General features: G+C 36.0%; 1 protein-coding gene across 2 annotated transcripts in view; it reads left to right on the plus strand.

Annotated features, from left to right (window-relative positions):
• Nucleotides 1–18,000, plus strand: part of LOC127853614 (gamma-tubulin complex component 5-like) — a 52,731-nt gene that overhangs the window by 18,146 nt on the left and 16,585 nt on the right. For both annotated transcript variants that reach the window (XM_052388281.1, XM_052388282.1), the window contains exons 9-12: nucleotides 586–742; nucleotides 3,881–4,019; nucleotides 5,503–5,753; nucleotides 6,009–6,124. In XM_052388281.1, the coding sequence (XP_052244241.1) occupies nucleotides 586–742; nucleotides 3,881–4,019; nucleotides 5,503–5,753; nucleotides 6,009–6,124 (663 nt within the window). The remainder of the gene's footprint in view (nucleotides 1–585; nucleotides 743–3,880; nucleotides 4,020–5,502; nucleotides 5,754–6,008; nucleotides 6,125–18,000) is intronic.

Genomic DNA, 18,000 nt, shown 5'->3' on the forward strand with positions numbered 1-18,000 from the left:
CCATCCATTAGTCTGTCTGTACGTCTGTCTCAAACATTTTAGGGCCATATCTCAGAAACTATATAAGATATCAACATGAAACTTCATATGTGTATAGATATAAATGAGGAGAGACAGCGGATATCAACTCAACAAATATGCTTGTTGAACTGGAAATACCATCACAGTCGGTGTGTAATCCCAAATGGCTGGACCACACAAACTCATCCTGGATACCAGGCAAATGCAGTAAGCCTGGTCTAAAGCACCTCCCTGAAATATTCTCAATAGTTAAGCTATCTGCCTTGAGGCTTTTTTCAGAAAATTAAACGAGCATCTTTTTGGGAAAACTAGATTTAATTAATGCATGTTTGTGAAGTGTGGCACAGGCCAATCGGGGACACCACTTTCAGCTGTATGGTATTTTTTCATTTTTTGTTTAAAGGAAGTCTCTTCTTAGCAAAAATACTGTTTAGGCAGGACGTGTCATCCCTGATTAGCATTTGCGGGCTGCCCGTGCTATGGTTGGACGACTCTTTGGCACGTGCATTTAACCTAGTTTTCCCTGAACCAGACTCAAATTAACTCAGATTTGTTCCTTTTCAGGATGTTGCAGGGCATATGTAATCTGCATCTGCTAGATTTCAATGGCCACTTCTTCTCTCCTAACCCAGAGATTGTTGTCCCTACCCTGTCAGCTGAAGTGTTACAGGAACATCTCTCACAGTTTACTAAATATGGATCGTACATTCAGATATTGCAGGTAATCATTAGCAGGGATCATATTTTTTTTGGTTTTGTCGGTCCTAGACCAATTGGGGTCATGAAACACCGATTGAAAATCCCTAACAGTCGGTCCGATTCTGTTTGCTAAAATTCCCATGTCATGAAATCGATTACACAGTGTACAAGCTAACACACCCTAATGACATTCTTATCTCAATTAGGTGTGATAATCAGTTTGCTGCAGTCTCTAAACTGGTTAGGACCGGTTTATTGCACGTCAGACCAAGAATAAAAAACTTGTGAACAGCGGATTAAAGACGCGTCCAAAATTGATGAGGGTGGTCGAACATTTTGCAAACTGAAAAATCGCGAAACAATTTAAGAGACTTAAGGCCTGTGATGTACATATCGATCGATTATCGGTTGTCATTGTGTGTCTATTGATCGTTATCATTGTTAAAGCGATTTCTCTGTTTTGTTTGCTAAGGTGACTGCGTGCACTGGTTTAATTATAATCGGTCATCGATGTTAATTGACGTCAGGGTTGGCACCAATCGACCGCCCCCGGTTTTAACCAGTGGTTTTAACCGGTAAAAACCGCCCCGGTCAATACTCCTGAAGTGGTCATTACTGGTCAACACTGGTCGATTGAACTTTACCCCCAATTTTAATTAATATTCCATGCCTAATTAAACTATATTGATAATATAAATTAAACAGACATGTTGCCAATAATGTCTTAAGCTATTAATACCCAGTATTTTATACCTGTTCATGCAAATTGTAGGCCAATCTCTCGAAATTTTACAAATTAGTCAAAGTTGGTCGATTGGATTTTTCTGGTCAATTGAACTTTTATTCAATTCTAATGAATTATGAATGCTCAGATAATTCTGTGCTTGATTCAGCAAGAACCTGTCAATTACTCTGTATGAGTTGTTCCTCATGCCCCACTGTCCCCACAGTCTCCTCATCTATACAGGATGGGGCACCCGAAAACTAATAATAGGGCATTAAATTGCACCTTTTTGACAAGACCGTTACTTGTCATGTTTTCTTGCCTAGATTTCTTTTTTAATTTTTTTAAACAAAATAGTGAAAAATTCTTATATTTTCTATTGATATAAAAATAAAAAAACATAATAAGAAATAATTATTAAAAGAAAACAATAATTGAAAAGAAGAGTCTAGAGTAGACCCACAATTGGAAAACATTTTTGTTGTCAAAATCAAGAACTTTGATTGCTTAATCATTTGAATACCAATTGAACATTTAAATATGAAAGGAAAAAAAACGCTCATAATACAGAAAGGAGACAACTTCGAAGTTACTATTAAATTAATAGCAAGTAATCTTCTTTTGTGTGAGTGATCTGAAATAGCCTTAGGGCAGATTTGCATCATTGTCAATATCAGAGACATAAAACTGCATGGATTTTATTACCAATTAAGGCTTAGGGGCCAGATTTATGACCCTAGAAAACACAAGAGTTCTGTTTGTCCATCTGCTTATCAAATAGATATATCAATAGATAAGTGAAATACTATGGTAACTACAATAGTAATAATACTTTAGTAACAGATGTGATACACCGAGATAAAGATATTGCCGGAGTCCTTATATATTTGAGGCCATTTCCATAAATAATAAAGATTTACTTTTTTACAACTTAAAAGATTTTTTTTACAATAAATGACTCAAACAAAGTTTATCAATTACAGAATACATGTAATTATTGATTTAATGTAAAACAGCTCCTTTGTGATGTTTACATTCTACAATTTTCAATCGACCAGTATTGACCAGTATTGACCAGTAATGACCGGTTTTTACCGGGTATTGACCGCCGGCCCGGTCAATACTCAATTGACCGGTCAATATGCCAACCCTGATTGACGTGCATGTGATACAAAACAATATATTGCGATTGTAATGTATTGTTATCACTGTAAACTGTAATGAATTAAAAAATATCTGAGATAGAAGTAAAAAACGATTCTAACACGGCACGTCAAAACTTTCATATAAACAAAGAAGAAAATCGTCTATGGGTTATTCTGCAATAATTATGGGCGGACCTTATACACTGAAAGCAAGCGCTGTAACTAAACAATACATGCCGATACATTTTCCACCAGCTTAATAATCCGGTGATATAATTATGAATGAAAGTCGCAGGATCTTATCGACAGAACAGCCAAAAGTTATTCTTATGGGCGGAACATCACATAAAATAGTACACAAGAAAAATAATGTACAGTGTATAAATCTTTAGTAAAAAACGTGTTAGAATCAAAATTATTCGTGTACTTTACAGTTTGTTGTTGAATAACCCACGACAGTAAAATTAGATGCGTGGTTTCAAATCACTTGTGCTTCGGCCATGGGTTATTTGACAACAGTATAACGTACACAAATTATTTCTTAATTATTTGGTTTTGCTATTGTCAGTAGCCAACCTACGCACAGACATTTGTTTGGTTCAGTGCATGTTTGTAAGCTATTATGGAGTCAACAACGATTTAAAACATCGTTATAGACTTACACAGATTAATAATTGTTTCTCAACAAAAACAATTCTAAAAAAAGAAAAAAAAAAAATCTATTTTGTAATAAATAAAAAAAATAAAATAATTGTTTTTATTGAGAAACAGAAAGAAAATGTAGTTAATTTGTTAAACAAACTTTGAAAAAGCCTATTTAGGCGAAATATATCAGAAAAGATTGGAATTTGTTCTGTGTAAAAAAGAATAAATAAACACATAATATATATAAAAACAGGAATACAAATAACGATGTTTATCATATATTGAGATATTGAGTTAGAAAAAGGGAATTCAAGTATATGTTTTAGAATTACCGTAAACATATGAGACCCTTATGAAAACCTGGCTTTATGCCTGTGCATTAAGTGTCAGCCCAGATTAGCCTGTGTAGTCAGCACAGGCTTATTAAGGACAACACTGTCTGTTTAGAGTGGATTTTTGTTAGAAGACACTTTCTATAAACAAAAATTCAGTAAAAGCAGAAAGTGTTGTCCCAGATTAGCCTGTGTGCACTGCATAGGCTAATCTGGGACAACACTTTACATACATGCATTAATGTTGGTTTCACTGGAGTGAGACTCATATGTATGAGAATTACCATATTTTATACAAATCCTGTGTTTTCTAGAACTTTGTTGAGGAGAGTTTCCATGGCAAGCAGGGTGAGACATGTCAGACCTACCAGTCCTTTACAACGTCTGTAGCAGCGTTCCTACAGCAGATGAAGTCACAGATGGTAGCGATAGAACATCGCCTCATCAAGCAAGGTACACTGGTATACAGTCAAACTGTGGGATGGCAATGTACTGAAGTACTGGGGAATTCAAATTAACACAGTTATTTTTAGGCCAATTACTTTTGTCATTTTTAAGTCAATTAACACTGTCATTTTTAAGTCAATTTTAAATGTCATTGTTAAGTCAATAATAAATGTCATGTTTACGTCAATGAACATTGTCATTGATAAGTCACCAGGAATTTATGTTCACACATTTTACATGCAAACTATTTAGTTTTTTTTGGTTGGTTGGTTTTTCTGCATACTAAGTTTGTGGAGTTTGTGTTGTAGTTCAAGATTTATCAAGTGATTAAAGCATCATCAAAACAACTAGAAGATATAGAGGATATTTGTTCTTGTCAGTGTAAGATCGTTTGTTATTTCGCGAGTGATCATAGAAAATATTATTTTTCTATGATCATGAGTGAAAAAACAAACGATCTTACACTGACATGAACAAATTTTCTGTTTCATTTATGCCCCCTTTTCAAGAAAATAATTAACAGCTGTTTCCCTTTCGCTGAGGAGTTACCCTTTCTCCCGTGGCGTGCCTCAATGCATTTCAATTCACAAAATGACGTCATTATTCCAGCAAAATTCTCCAGTTAAACTCTTTTACAATGTAAATTAATAGTGAAAAAAGCATTAAAAAAAGAAAATTTGTTGGATTCGGCGGAATACCACTTTTAATTCACTCGTGATCATAAAAAAATATGATAATCTTGATATGATAATCTAAAAATAGAAGAAGTAGTCACGAAAATGTGTTATTTTCACCGGTGAAAATAACAATTAGTTTTCTTTTCACTGCTGTGATTTCACTGCAGAAATGTCATATTTTATCATAAGGTAACAAAGAAATGCAAAACACTTCTTTTTTATCCCAAGTGATGTACATATTCTAGATATTGTTGCCTGTGAACATAACTGATGTAGTGATGAAAATGTATTAGAGATTGTTTTAATCAGTTTTACAGCCTCATTCTGGGATAACAGGGCTTAATGCATGTTTGTAAAGTATTGTCTCAGAGAAGACCTGCATAGACTTATCTGGGACAACACTTTCTGCATTTTCTCTAAGAAGAGACCTCCTTCCCCATAAAGCGGTTAGTGTCATCCCTGAGTCCGCACAGACTAACCTTGGGTAACACTTAATGCACTTGCATTAAGCGCAGTTTTTCCCAAAACGCAGCTCACATATATGTCCTTATGAAAAACTAAATGTCTGGCTTTTAATTAAATAAAGGTAATGACCTGTACCGCCATCTGGCTTGATCAAAGTTGACGACACTTTCTGCTATTTAAAAAAAAAAGGAATTCTCATTTTAGCCCAATTCCGGTTTATGTGCAAAATGTTGTCCCTGATAAGATTGAGCTGACTGCACAGGCCTATCTAGGATGACACTTTTTGGAAATGCATTAAACCCTGTTTTCGCAGAGCACTACTCAAATGTCTTTTCTTTGCATTACAGAAGAGATAATGACCCTGACCTCTGTTTGGCTGGAGGTTGAGCCACTCATGCAGAAGGTCGCAGTGCTGTGCATGGTGTACATGCGTGGCGTCCACCAGGGGAGGGCACTGCGACTGACCAGCCAGCGCGCCACTCTCCTGCTGACCACTCTGTACGACACCCTGCTTGGAGTGGACACTCTGTTTGATATGACAGTTGTGGAGGGGGACACTGGAACCGCCATTGGTCACAGCTACGATTCCCTTGAGATGGTGGGTATGTTAACTAATTCACAAAGTGTCTACAGGTTTGATAATGTTCATAAATCTCCTCAGACCCTTGCTGTTTTGGTTTTCTCATAGGAAAAAAAATGTACTGTCCATGGGCTCCCGCTGGAAAATATTTGACTTTTGCATTCATTTTCACCATTTTGAATTTCCAATAATAAATGTAAAGGTGCTATATTGTTGCAAACACTCCCACAGCTGTGTGTGATACAAACACTCCCACTGTGACATGTGTTACAGGTGAAGCTGCTGTTGCCAATCTGGGTTCAGACGTGCCACCCCTACATCAACATCATTGACACCTGGATCTCCCATGGCAACCTGTCTGACCCCTGTGCTGAGTTCATCATACAACGGTAAGTGTACGTAAGGTAAGAGACGAAAATGAGCCTTGCTCTTTGAAAAAGGGCTTAATGCATGTGCAGTCTGCACAGGCTTATCAGGGATAACACTTTTGGCTTTTATGGAATGTTTGTTTAAAGTCTCTTCTAAACTAAATTCCAGTTTTGGCGGAAAATGTCGTCCCTGATTTACCTGTGCGGACCACACATGCTAGTCTGGGACAACACTTTGCGCGCATGCATTAAGCCCAATTGTGTCCTGAACAATGCGAAAATATCACACATTTTCATGTTTAACATAAAAACTGTCATAATTATGCCCCCCTTCAAAGAAGAGGGTGTATATTGTTTCGCTGGATGTTGGTCTGTCTGTCTGTCAGTAGACCAGTTTGTTTCCGATCAATAACTCGTCAATGAAATTACCGATTGGCTTGATACTTCACATTTCAATTGGCCTTGAGCAGTAGATGACCCCTATTGAAATGCGGTCACTTTGTCAAAGGTCACTGACACAATAAGTGTGCAAATCGTTTCCGATCAATAACTCAACAAATTGACGGATTGGCTTGATACTTCACATGTGCATTGGACTTGGACTAGTAGATAACCCCTATTGAAATTAGGGTCACTAGGTCAAAGGTCATGGTCACTGTCACAATAAGTGGGAAAATTGTTTCTGATCAGTAACTCGTTAACAAATCGATGGATATGCTTGATACTTCCCAGGTGCATTAGCCATGGAGAGTAGATGACCCTTATTGAAATTTGGGTCAAAGGTCAAGGTCACTGTCACAACAAGTGTTAAAATCGTTTCCAATCAATAACTTGTCAAAAAATTGACCGTTTGGCTTGATACTTCACATGTGCATAGGCCTTGTACAGTTGATGACTCCTATTGAAATTGGGGCGACAAGTTCAAAGCCCTGTTTGGGGGGCATATGGAACTCTTGTTTTTTTTTAAATGTTAAAATTATTGGTATTGGGACAGTGTATACTTTTATTTCTATTATATTTAATTTTAACTGTGTTAACTCAAGTTTATCGTCATGACATATTGAGGTAAATCACGATATTTGGCCTGTTAACAAACTGTATGGTTCGATTATTTTTCATAATAGATATTCTGCAGAAGGCACATCAATAGGTCATTAAATTCTCATGCAACATTTTTTTATTTCCAAGTGCATAGCAAGCCAGATATGTGATTTGATATGCCACACTTTTTTTGCAATTGCTCTATACAACATTTAAAAGACACTGGAATTTCACCACTGTAAAGTCAAGGGGGCCGTTTCAATAAACATCTTAGTACACATATACGATATGATACATTTTATGACGATGCATAATTGCTAAGTTTGTATCATATGATTCTAAATTTTCAGTACTTAATTAATTGTATTGGCATCTCTAGTGCCGTATACATGTATATTTGATGAGCATGGCAAGCTAAGTTCCTGTTCTTATAAAGATTACAAAATTCTCTTGTAAGTTAAAATTGTCTCATGATCGTTTATCAAACGGTGCCCAGATTGGTCCGGTTTATGCGTCCATACATATGTTCACACCAGAAGCCATAAACTTTACTGATGGTACTGTCTAGAGCTTTTTTGTATTTTTTTGTGAAGCGACCATGGCCCCTCCCCCATTTTGTGAAAAAATGAGACACACGCTGTTCATAATTGTGGAAAAATCAGTTGCAAACTTTCTAAAATTGTGAAAGTTACTTGTTTTCCAAAACTGAGTCTTAAAGTTACTTGTTTCCCAAAACTGAGTCTTCTAGTTACAAACATATACTTGTTTCCCAAAACTGAGTCTTCTAGTTACAAACATGTACTTGTTTCCCAAAACTGAGTCTTCTAGTTACTTGTTTCCCCAAAACTGAGTCTTCTAGTTACTTGTTTCCCAAAACTGAGTCTTCTAGTTACTTGTTTCCCAAAACTGAGTCTTCTAGTTTTTTTCGAATTCCGGTGATATTCCAGGATTCCTGATCACTGGTTGCAGGTTTGTATGGATTGCAGATGCAAATGAACAACGTTTTTTTGTATGGTTTTTGCCCTTTTTCCTGGGTCTTTGCCTGTTGAATCACAGTTCATATAAAGACTTCTGGGCCACTAACATGTCTTTTGACAGTTGGGCAGATACTTAAATGTTTTTTTTTAGCCACAGTTGGGTGTTGGCTTCACTCAATTTTGACACAACAACTTTCTTTTTACAGCAGTGGAATTTATTTACTATGGGTCAGGTTCTATTGTGCCTTGTCAGTTATATTCTTTCTCTCTGATTCTTGTCCCATGAAACAGGATGTTACAATGGCAATTTTGTTTTATTTCATTCTAAATTTTCGTTTTGTGCGACGACAGAAAGCAACACAGAGATTTACAGTTTTGATTAGTTCAAAAGAGTTTTCTTGTAGTTCTATTAAATAAATAAAAAATGTCAACAAACATTTTCTACACATTCAAGATTACGTGACAATGTTCATACATGTACATGTTAGCTTGAAATGTTTTAGAGCATAAAATCAACTTATTTTCAAAATAAAGTATGTTTTTTCCTGACCTTGATATAAACTACTATGACCAAATGTGCCATTCAGAGAAAACACGAATGTTACATTTTCAAGTTTTTTTTTCCACAGTATTGCAAATCCATAACGATGATGTTATCAGCATTGAGTCCCACAATGATCTGGTCACTTATGGTGTTGTAGCAGACTGACAGTGGGTAGCTCAGTCCATCTTTCTGTGAAGCCAGTGTGGCCAGTTTCTTTCTTCCCGCATGATCAACCTGTATGACAGTGTGGGAGTCGGATCCACAGACAAATACTTGTCCTGCAGGTGTGACATGAACATCCAATGGGCCTTGTAGATCAGGGTCTGTGAAGGAAGTTATCAGGGTGCAATCGGTAGCCAGAATGATGAGTTTGTGGTGATCATAGTTCGTGACAAAGATCCTGTCACCAGCAGGACTAACTGCACATTTGTACACTGCACAATACATCTAACATGCTATATAGTAACAGATAAGCATTAAACAAAGTAAACAAATCTGAAAATAATCTCATAAAAGTTCATTAGAGTTTGGAATATCCTGAGTGGTGATTAAATTTAAAGTTTAAATATTGAGGCATGTATATAAAATAATCAAAAATATGTTCAGTATGTACACTATTAAAACATATTTACATTACATTTACCTGATTTGTGACCTCCTTTATCCTCATAAAGCTTTTTCACAAGTGTCCCAGTCAATGTGTAGTGGTTGAGACCAGTGCAAGAGGTGATATACAACACTTCTTGATGGTAGGCAATTCCAACAGCATCATGTGAAAACTGTAACTTCCTACCCTTCACCAGCTGCCAATTGCTCACAGACATAAACTGCACACCACCATCACCAAGAGAAACAGCCACCTCACTGGATGTAATTAGGCAAATGTCCATTGGACAACCAGGCACATCACAATGACAGGACACTTTGTAATGTTTGTTCAATATCTTCACTCTATTATTTTCAGAATCCCCAATAACTACTTGACCACCAGGAAGGCTACAAACGCTTTTGATGGCAATTCCAAAAACTGTCTCTTGATATTTTACCCTGATACGTGGACTTCCTCTTCACAGTCAACACCTGGTCTGGATTCATCTCCTGTGCGAGTGATTGCATGCTGTCTATAATCCTCCCTAGACTTGCCTGTTTAGACAGGTACTGCTCAATCTTAATGTTTGCCTTTAATATTATTGAACTCTGCACCTTAACATGGTTCTCCTTCAGATAGGACTCAGACACCTGCATTTTGTCCAGACATTTTCTGTTGGCTATGATTTCCATTTCTTTATTGCACTTATCATAAAGGCCCTGTACAGCTTCATCTAGCTGTTGAAGTTCATCCTTCAGTCTGCTGCAGTTGTCAACGTCTTTCTTGAGAGAGATTAGCAGTTTGGTCCTAATTTCATCCATTTCTTTCAAGGTTGTATTTTCTAGGACATCCTAAAGCAGTATTTAACTTCTTACGCTGCTCTCTGATTTCTTGTAGTTGTTCTGTATAGGATCTATCCAATGACAGAATGTTGGCCTCTTGTGTTTTCTTAAACTTATCTAGTTCATCAAGAATTGTTTGAATCTTGTTTGACAATTGCTGCATGTCAACTGACAGCTTGTTGACTGATTCAGAAATAAGAGCCAAATTGGTAAGCTGTCTGAAATAGCGAAATCATTCGTTATAATCAACTTGACATATAACATATCTAGGTGAAATAAAACTTAAAAAAGGTTCAATTTCTTAATTGTTCAAAGCAGGGGGTGTATTTACAAATTTAACTTAGGGTAGTCCCCTATGAATAAAGAGTGTAAATTACAAACAGTCAATGTCCCATTTTGTAACTTAGATGTTTATCAAAAATGATCTTAAATATTTTTATAACTTGAACATTTGATTACAAATACTATTCAAATGCATTAAACAAATGATCTATTAACTTTTACGTAATTTTGATATTTGATTGATGCAAATGATATTAACGTAATCTTTTGCTTACCTGATCAAGAAGAAGTCTTAGTGAATAATTGTGACTACGCTATGTCCGTCATCATGCAATGTGCGTCATCGCCCTTTAGCTTGTTACCACTATAGAGTCCATATTTTTAATCCAATATTAATGAAACTTGAACAGGATGTTTATCTGGACAATATCAACCTCATAGTGAAAGCTAGACAATATCTACCTCATAGTGAAAATGCAATCATAATACGACCTTTCGCAAGGTTACACTTATCAATCTACCTCATGGCACAAGTACAATTCATCATAATAGGAGGTTTCGGGGATTCCGATAATGACGTCACATTTGCGCATGCTTGAATTTTGGCCATCAAAACTGTGGCCATTTTGCTATTGTTTGCATTTGATGAACCGCATCGCATTCACACCACTTATAATTATAATCAAATTATTATGTTTTATTATTTTTGAAATATCATTTATTAAAGTCTTACTTTAAAAAGAATATGTGTATTTATAGTTTGTTTGTGTGAAATTGTAAGTATTTAGTCTTCCGACGACCTTAACTCTAATACGATGTAAATGGCCGCGATCGAGAGTGTTGAAGGCCAATCTATTTTAAGTAACGATAAATCCCATATTGTGACGTCACACAAAAACCTCCTATAGACTTGTCTCAAGGTTTAACTTATCTATCCACCTAAAATGTCAAGGTTACTTTCAAAGAAAAAATTTAGCCATAAAAAAAGCTGATTCGTACTAAACTTTGTCATTCATCATGCTTTGTTAGTTATCTTACCACTAATGACAACACTGAGGACATGGTATTTCATGTGCAAAACCATTCTCCCTACCTCAGAGGTCAGGCTCATACTTAGAGGCCATAGGTCAAATTTGGCAATAAAACAGCTTGTCCCGGCTATTCCTTTATCGTTCAATTGCAAAACAACTTACAACAAACAATTGATAAGGAGACAGAGTGTTTAACATGTCTCATTAGCTACAATCTTCAACAATTGGTGACCTTAAACTCAACTCAGGTGAGCCTTTAAGTACCATCTTTGCTCTCTTGTTTATGAATGTCATCAAGTGATCGTATTACTACATGTAACTGTATGACTGAGTGTCACTTACCTGTGATTCTGTAAAACACAATCAGAGCAGCAGAGCTTACTGTGCTCCTGGCAGAACATTTTAAGCTTCTCGTTGTTGTGAATATCACATTGCATCAGCAAAACTTCCATTTTCTTTGCTAGAGGCCATTTATTTGTTTCTTCTCTCTCATATGTCAAATGGTTCACATATACTTGATCATGATGATAAACACATTTAGTGCAAAAACACTTCAAACATGTTTCACAAAATAAATCAGCACTTGTTTAGATATTTTTACTTCCGCAAGGAAAACACGATTAGTCTTTAATTAAATCGGAATTTTTATGAACTGCATTTAACCCTTTGCATGCTGGGAAATTTGTCGTCTGCTAAAATGTCGTCTGCTGAATTTCTAAAATTAGCATTTTCTTCGATTTTTTTCAAAGAGTACTATCAGAATAGCAAACAGTTTGGATCCTGATGAGACGCCACGTTCTGTGGCTCATCTGGATCTAAACTGTTTGCAAAGGCCTTCAAAATCCGGTTCCCGCACTGAAAGAACATGCCATTTTCAATGGGTACTGGGAAGAGTTCTTTATTCACAACGATTTTGACTCGTTTCATGGAATACAATGAGTGTTATCAAAACTAGGTTATGTTGAATAAAGATAAATTATTATAAAATGTCGAACTCGTAAAGGTTGACTCCTGTTTGGTATTTAAAACCACTATCCACTTTCAATATACAAGTATAAAATCCATAATCAAGTAACAAAATGATCAGTTATACCACACGGCCGTTAATCACGCGCGCCACCTCTTTTTGAGATGCATTAATAAATGAGCAAATGCTACTTCCTAGGTGGCGCTCAGGCCCGGATGTTTTGAAAATAAACGTATAATTTTACAGGGTGAATGGGTTATATATGTTTTTTTCAACATATTTCACTTTTTTTTTTTTTAAATCGGCCAATGTAGTGCGATTCAGCGATTATTAATACATCCAAATATGTACAGAATCATACAATCACAACCCATTTGGAAAGGCGAGGACCTTTATAAGTTGTGGCATGGTAGAATTCGCAAAAGCAAATCCATGTCTTTTGCCTGTGTGACGAGAAAATTCCCAGCCAATTTAGTCGCTCATAAAACGATTGCTTTGAACCTCTACGTGCACAAAAACATCGGCTTCTAGCCGATGTAATAGATGAATTTTAATTTTTCAAAAAGAGATGGAGCCAATGCCAAAGAGATGGCGCTCAGAATAGGAGGTGGCGCCAATGCATATTACTAGCTATATTAAAGCGAAATATGTTATGTAATTGAATCTATTATGTTTACAGGACTTACATTATTTTTTTTTGGAAGTTGACTTCTTCAGCATATTTGATTCGCGTGCGTTTTACATTAGAAAACGTACTGTCTTGATGGATTTAAACGTTCGTCTTTGTAAGATTAAAACATTTAACATGTATTATATAAAAGTTAACAGAAACAGACCGAGCTATCTTCATTTTTATGGAGTGGATAGTGGGAAAAACAACATATACGAGCCTAATTAACATTCGTTGACCTTGGCCTTTCATTAAAGTAAGCATTTGGATTAAGGGACACAAATCATCGTTTCAAGAAGAAGTATTATCTTATATTTATTTCGTGATTTATCATACTGTATACACAATTTTGTTGATGAATTATTTTGATAATATTGAACATAAAGCAATTGGTTTCATTAAGTATTATAAATTGTTGGTATATATCGTACAATACATTTTATTTGAAAAAAAATTATGAGCTATTGTCATCACCTTGGCGTCGGCGTCTGCGTCGGCGGCGTTGGCGTCCGGTTAAGTTTTGCGTTTAGGTCCACTTTTCTCAGAAAGTATCAATGCTATTGCATTCAAACTTGGTACACTTACCTACTATCATGAGAGGACTGGGCAGGCAAAGTTAGATAACTCTGGCATGCAATTTGACAGAATTATGTGCCCTTTTTATACTTAGAAAATTGAAAATTTTGGTTAAGTTTTGCGTTTAGGTCCACTTTTCTCAGAAAGTATCAATGCTACTGCATTCAAACTTGGTACACTTACTTACTATCAGGAGGGGACTGGGCAGGCAAAGTTAGATAACTCTGGCGTGCATTTTGACAGAATTATGTGCCCTTTTTATACTTAGAAAATTGAAAATTTTGGTTAAGTTTTGTGTTTAGGTCCATTTTATTCCGTAAGTATCAAAGCTATTGCTTTCATACTTGCAACACTTTCTGACTATTATAAGCGGACTGTGCAGGCAAAGTAATGTAAATCTGACTGGCATTTTGACAGAATTATGTGCCCTTTTTATACTAAGAAAATTTAAAATTTGGTTAAGTTTTGTGTTTAGGTCCACTTTATTCCTAAAGTATCAAAGCTATTGCTTTCATACTTGCAACACTTATTAACTATCATAAGGGGACTGTGCAGGCAAAGTTATGTAACTCTGACTGGCATTTGGACGGAATTATGGGCCCTTTATACTTAGAAAATTTGGTAAAGTTTTGTGTTTTGGTTCACTTTACCCCTAAAGTATCATAAATATTGCTTTCATACTTGGAACACTTGCAAATTATCTTAAGGGTACAGTAAAAGGACAAGTTGCATAACTCTGGTTGTCATTTTTACGGAATTATGGCCCTTTTTTGACTTAGTAACTTTGAATATATGGTTAAATTTTGTGTTTCGATCCACTTTACTTCTTAACTATCAAGGCTATTGCTTTCATACTTCAAACACTTTCATGCTATCATGACGGTTACTGTACCTGGCAAGTTGAATTTTACCTTGACCTTTGAATGACCTTGACTCTCAAGGTCAAATTATTAAATATTGCTAAAATTGCGATAACTTCTTTATTTATGATTAGATTTGATTGATACTTTGACAAAACTACTCTTACCTGACATACCACAATAGACTCCACCCAAACCATCCCCCGTGCCCTCCCCCCCCCCCCGAATCCCCCCCCCCTATTTTTTTTTTTTTTTTCATCTCACAAAAGACCACCACACCCTCACACTATACCCCCCCCCCCACCCCACCCCCTCCCCAAATTATTTTTTTTGAAACTGTTAAAAAACACAAATATTTATTTTTTATTATTTTATTTTTGAAATACCGTCCAACCATCGCACCGTAGAATCCCCCCCCCTCCCCCACCCAAATCCCCCCCCTATAATTTTTTTTTTTTTTTTTTTTAAATCATTCACAAATGACCACCACACCCTCACACTATACACCCCCCCCCCCCCCACCCCCCCTCCAAATTTCTTTTTTTTTTGAAATGGTTAAAATACACAAATATTTATTTTATTATTTTATGTTTGAAATACCATCCAAATCCCCCCCCCCCCCCCCCCCGATTTTTTTTTTCATTTTCTTTCGCATTTTTGGAAAATAATGTAATAAATGTCCACACCCATACACTATACACCCCTCTTCACTCCACCTCTCCCTCCTTTGTGATTGAAAATGAGAGTCCCTTCACCTTTAAAAAGAAAATATATGAGCGGTCTGCACCCGCAAGGCGGTGCTCTTGTTCATGTTGGTGACTTCTTAGTTGAGTTGATCACTTATATATTTTAAAAACTACATCTTTTTATAGAATGTGTTTATGTTCTGTTAAGATTTTGGCCTTCAAATGTACGTTGAAAAGTAAAGTAAATACAACAAATAACATTATCAATCAAATGTACGTCATGTTATAATGTCATTGTGACACGACTGTTAATGGATACATCCTGCATTGGCGCCACCTCCTATCATTAGCGCCATCTCCCTAGCATTGGCTCCATCTCTTTTTGAAAAAATGCAAAATTATCTACTACGTCGGCAAGAAGCAAATGTTTTTGTGCATGCAGCATCTAATGTATGCTGTACGCAATCGTTTGATGCCGTTAGCGGTTTAATTGGGTGCAAATTTGCTCTTCACATAGCAAAAACTCATCGAAAAGCTTTTTAAAACTCCACCATGCAACAACTAATAAAGGTTCTCACGTTTTTAAATGGGTTAAGAATGTATGTTTCTGTACATTTTTGGATGAACTCATCTTCGCTGAATCGCACTACATTGCCCGATTGTTTAAATAATGCGAAATACGTTGAAAAAACATAAAAAAACTAATCACCCTGTACAATTATCCATGAAATTTTAAAACATCCGACCTCAGCTCCACCTCGGAAGTTGCATTGGCTCATTGATTAATGCATCTGAAAAAAGAGGTTGTGCACTTGATTAACGGCTGTGTACCAGAGACGTAGATAACAGAGATAAGCAGCTAGCCAAATTTTGGCAAACTCTCCCATGTCGCGGGTTTTGGCGAGATAAGCGCGCAACTGTTTGTTTGTCGGTAGCCACGGTAGTTAATACGCTTATCAACATTTCTGAAACATGCTTTCGCGTTTCAGTTTGTGCGATTTGAAACAAATAAACTGTTATGTATTATTAAAATGAAAATGTATGCGGTATTATCACATAATTGTAATGTGTCAATTAAAATAAATCACATGCCGCATTGTTGTATTTAGCGATTTAATTCGCCTCCAGTTTTGAAAAAAAAACACACTGATTACTGGTATTTAAAGATGGCCTTTGAAATACGATAAATTCAAATTAAGAAGCTATCAGAATCTAACGACAAACAATTAATAATTGGTTGTTTTTATTAGATTTTTGTTTTTCATTTTAATTGCATTGTTTAAATTTGATAAATCCGAATGCCATTTACCTGTAGTATAATTTGAATAAAGCTCTGAACAAATTTGTCTTCTTATGGAGAGCATCTATTCTTGGTTTGCTCTAATCGACTGTTTGTGTTCATTGTTCTCTTTAATTACCACTAAATTCACTGCACGATTTTACCAATTATAACATTACCACCTAAAGTATATGTATAGAAATCTTCAGACCCGTATACTGTTTACCTTTAGGTATACAGATTATGATGAACATTGTGGTAGTGAATTTGGTCAGGACATTACTCAGTCAGTTAATTGTGTATGAGTGCCCATAGTGTTATCTACGTCTCTGCTTATACAGATAAACATGTTGCTGATAAAAGGAGGGTACACCATATTCTGTAAAAGGGTTAAACTTGATCCAAGTATTCTGTTAAAGAGGCATGTTCATAAATTTTAGTATTTAAAAACATAACCGCAAAGTGTAAGCACTATCTTCATAATTCACTAATTTTATGATTTATATGATAATTTTACCATTTTCTATTGATGATTATCCATAAAAAAAACAATATGTTAACCATTTTTACTAGTAATCAGTGTAATTTTACTACTTTGAATATCCAATATACAAAGTATGTCAGTAGCTGTAGAGCACTGCATAACGGGTGCCAACGCTCGACTGCGGGTGCAGTTTTGAATAAATGAAAGCTTGTCAAAATTTTGTTATGCCCCCAAAGGAGGGCATAGTAATCAGAGCGTCCGTCCGTCCTTCCGTCACACTTTGCCTTAAGGTTTCTAAAAATGCTCATAACTTCTATGTCCCTTGAGATATAACCTTCATATTTGGTATGCGCGTGTATATGGACAAGGCCTTTTCATACGCACACAAATTTTGACCCCTGTGACCTTGACCTTGAACTTAGGGTCTGCGTTTAGGTTTCGAAATCTGCGTTTAGGTTTTGAAAAATGCTCATAACTTCTATGTTCCTTGAGAAATAACCTTCATATTTGGTATGCATGTGTATATGGACAAGGCCTTTCCATACGCACACAATTTTTACCCCTGTGACCTTGACCTTGAACTTAGGATCCTTGTTTAGGTTTCGAAATCTGAGTTTAGGTTTTGAAAAATGCTTCATAACTTCTATGTTCCTTGATATATAACCTTCATATTTGGTATGCATGTGTATATGGACAAGGCCTTTCCATATGCACAATTTTTTTACCCCTGTGACCTTGACCTTGAACTTAGGGTCCGCATTTAGGTTTGATAATCTGCATTAAGGTTTCTAAAAATGCTCATAACTTCTATGTCCCTTGAAATATAACCTTCATTTCTGGTGTGCATGTGTACATGTATATGGAAAGGCCTTTCCATACGCACAAATTTTTTTGCCTCTGTGACCTTGACCTTGAACTTAGCGTCCGCGTTCAGGTTTCGAAATCTGCGTTTTGGTTTCGACAAATGCTCATAACTTCTATGTTCCTTGAGATATAACCTTTATTTTTGGTATGCATGTGTATATAAACAAGGCCTTTCCATACGCACAAAAATGTTTACCCATTGACC

Source organism: Dreissena polymorpha, chromosome 12 (assembly GCF_020536995.1).
Source record: "Dreissena polymorpha isolate Duluth1 chromosome 12, UMN_Dpol_1.0, whole genome shotgun sequence".
Taxonomy (NCBI): Eukaryota; Metazoa; Mollusca; class Bivalvia; order Myida; family Dreissenidae; genus Dreissena; species Dreissena polymorpha.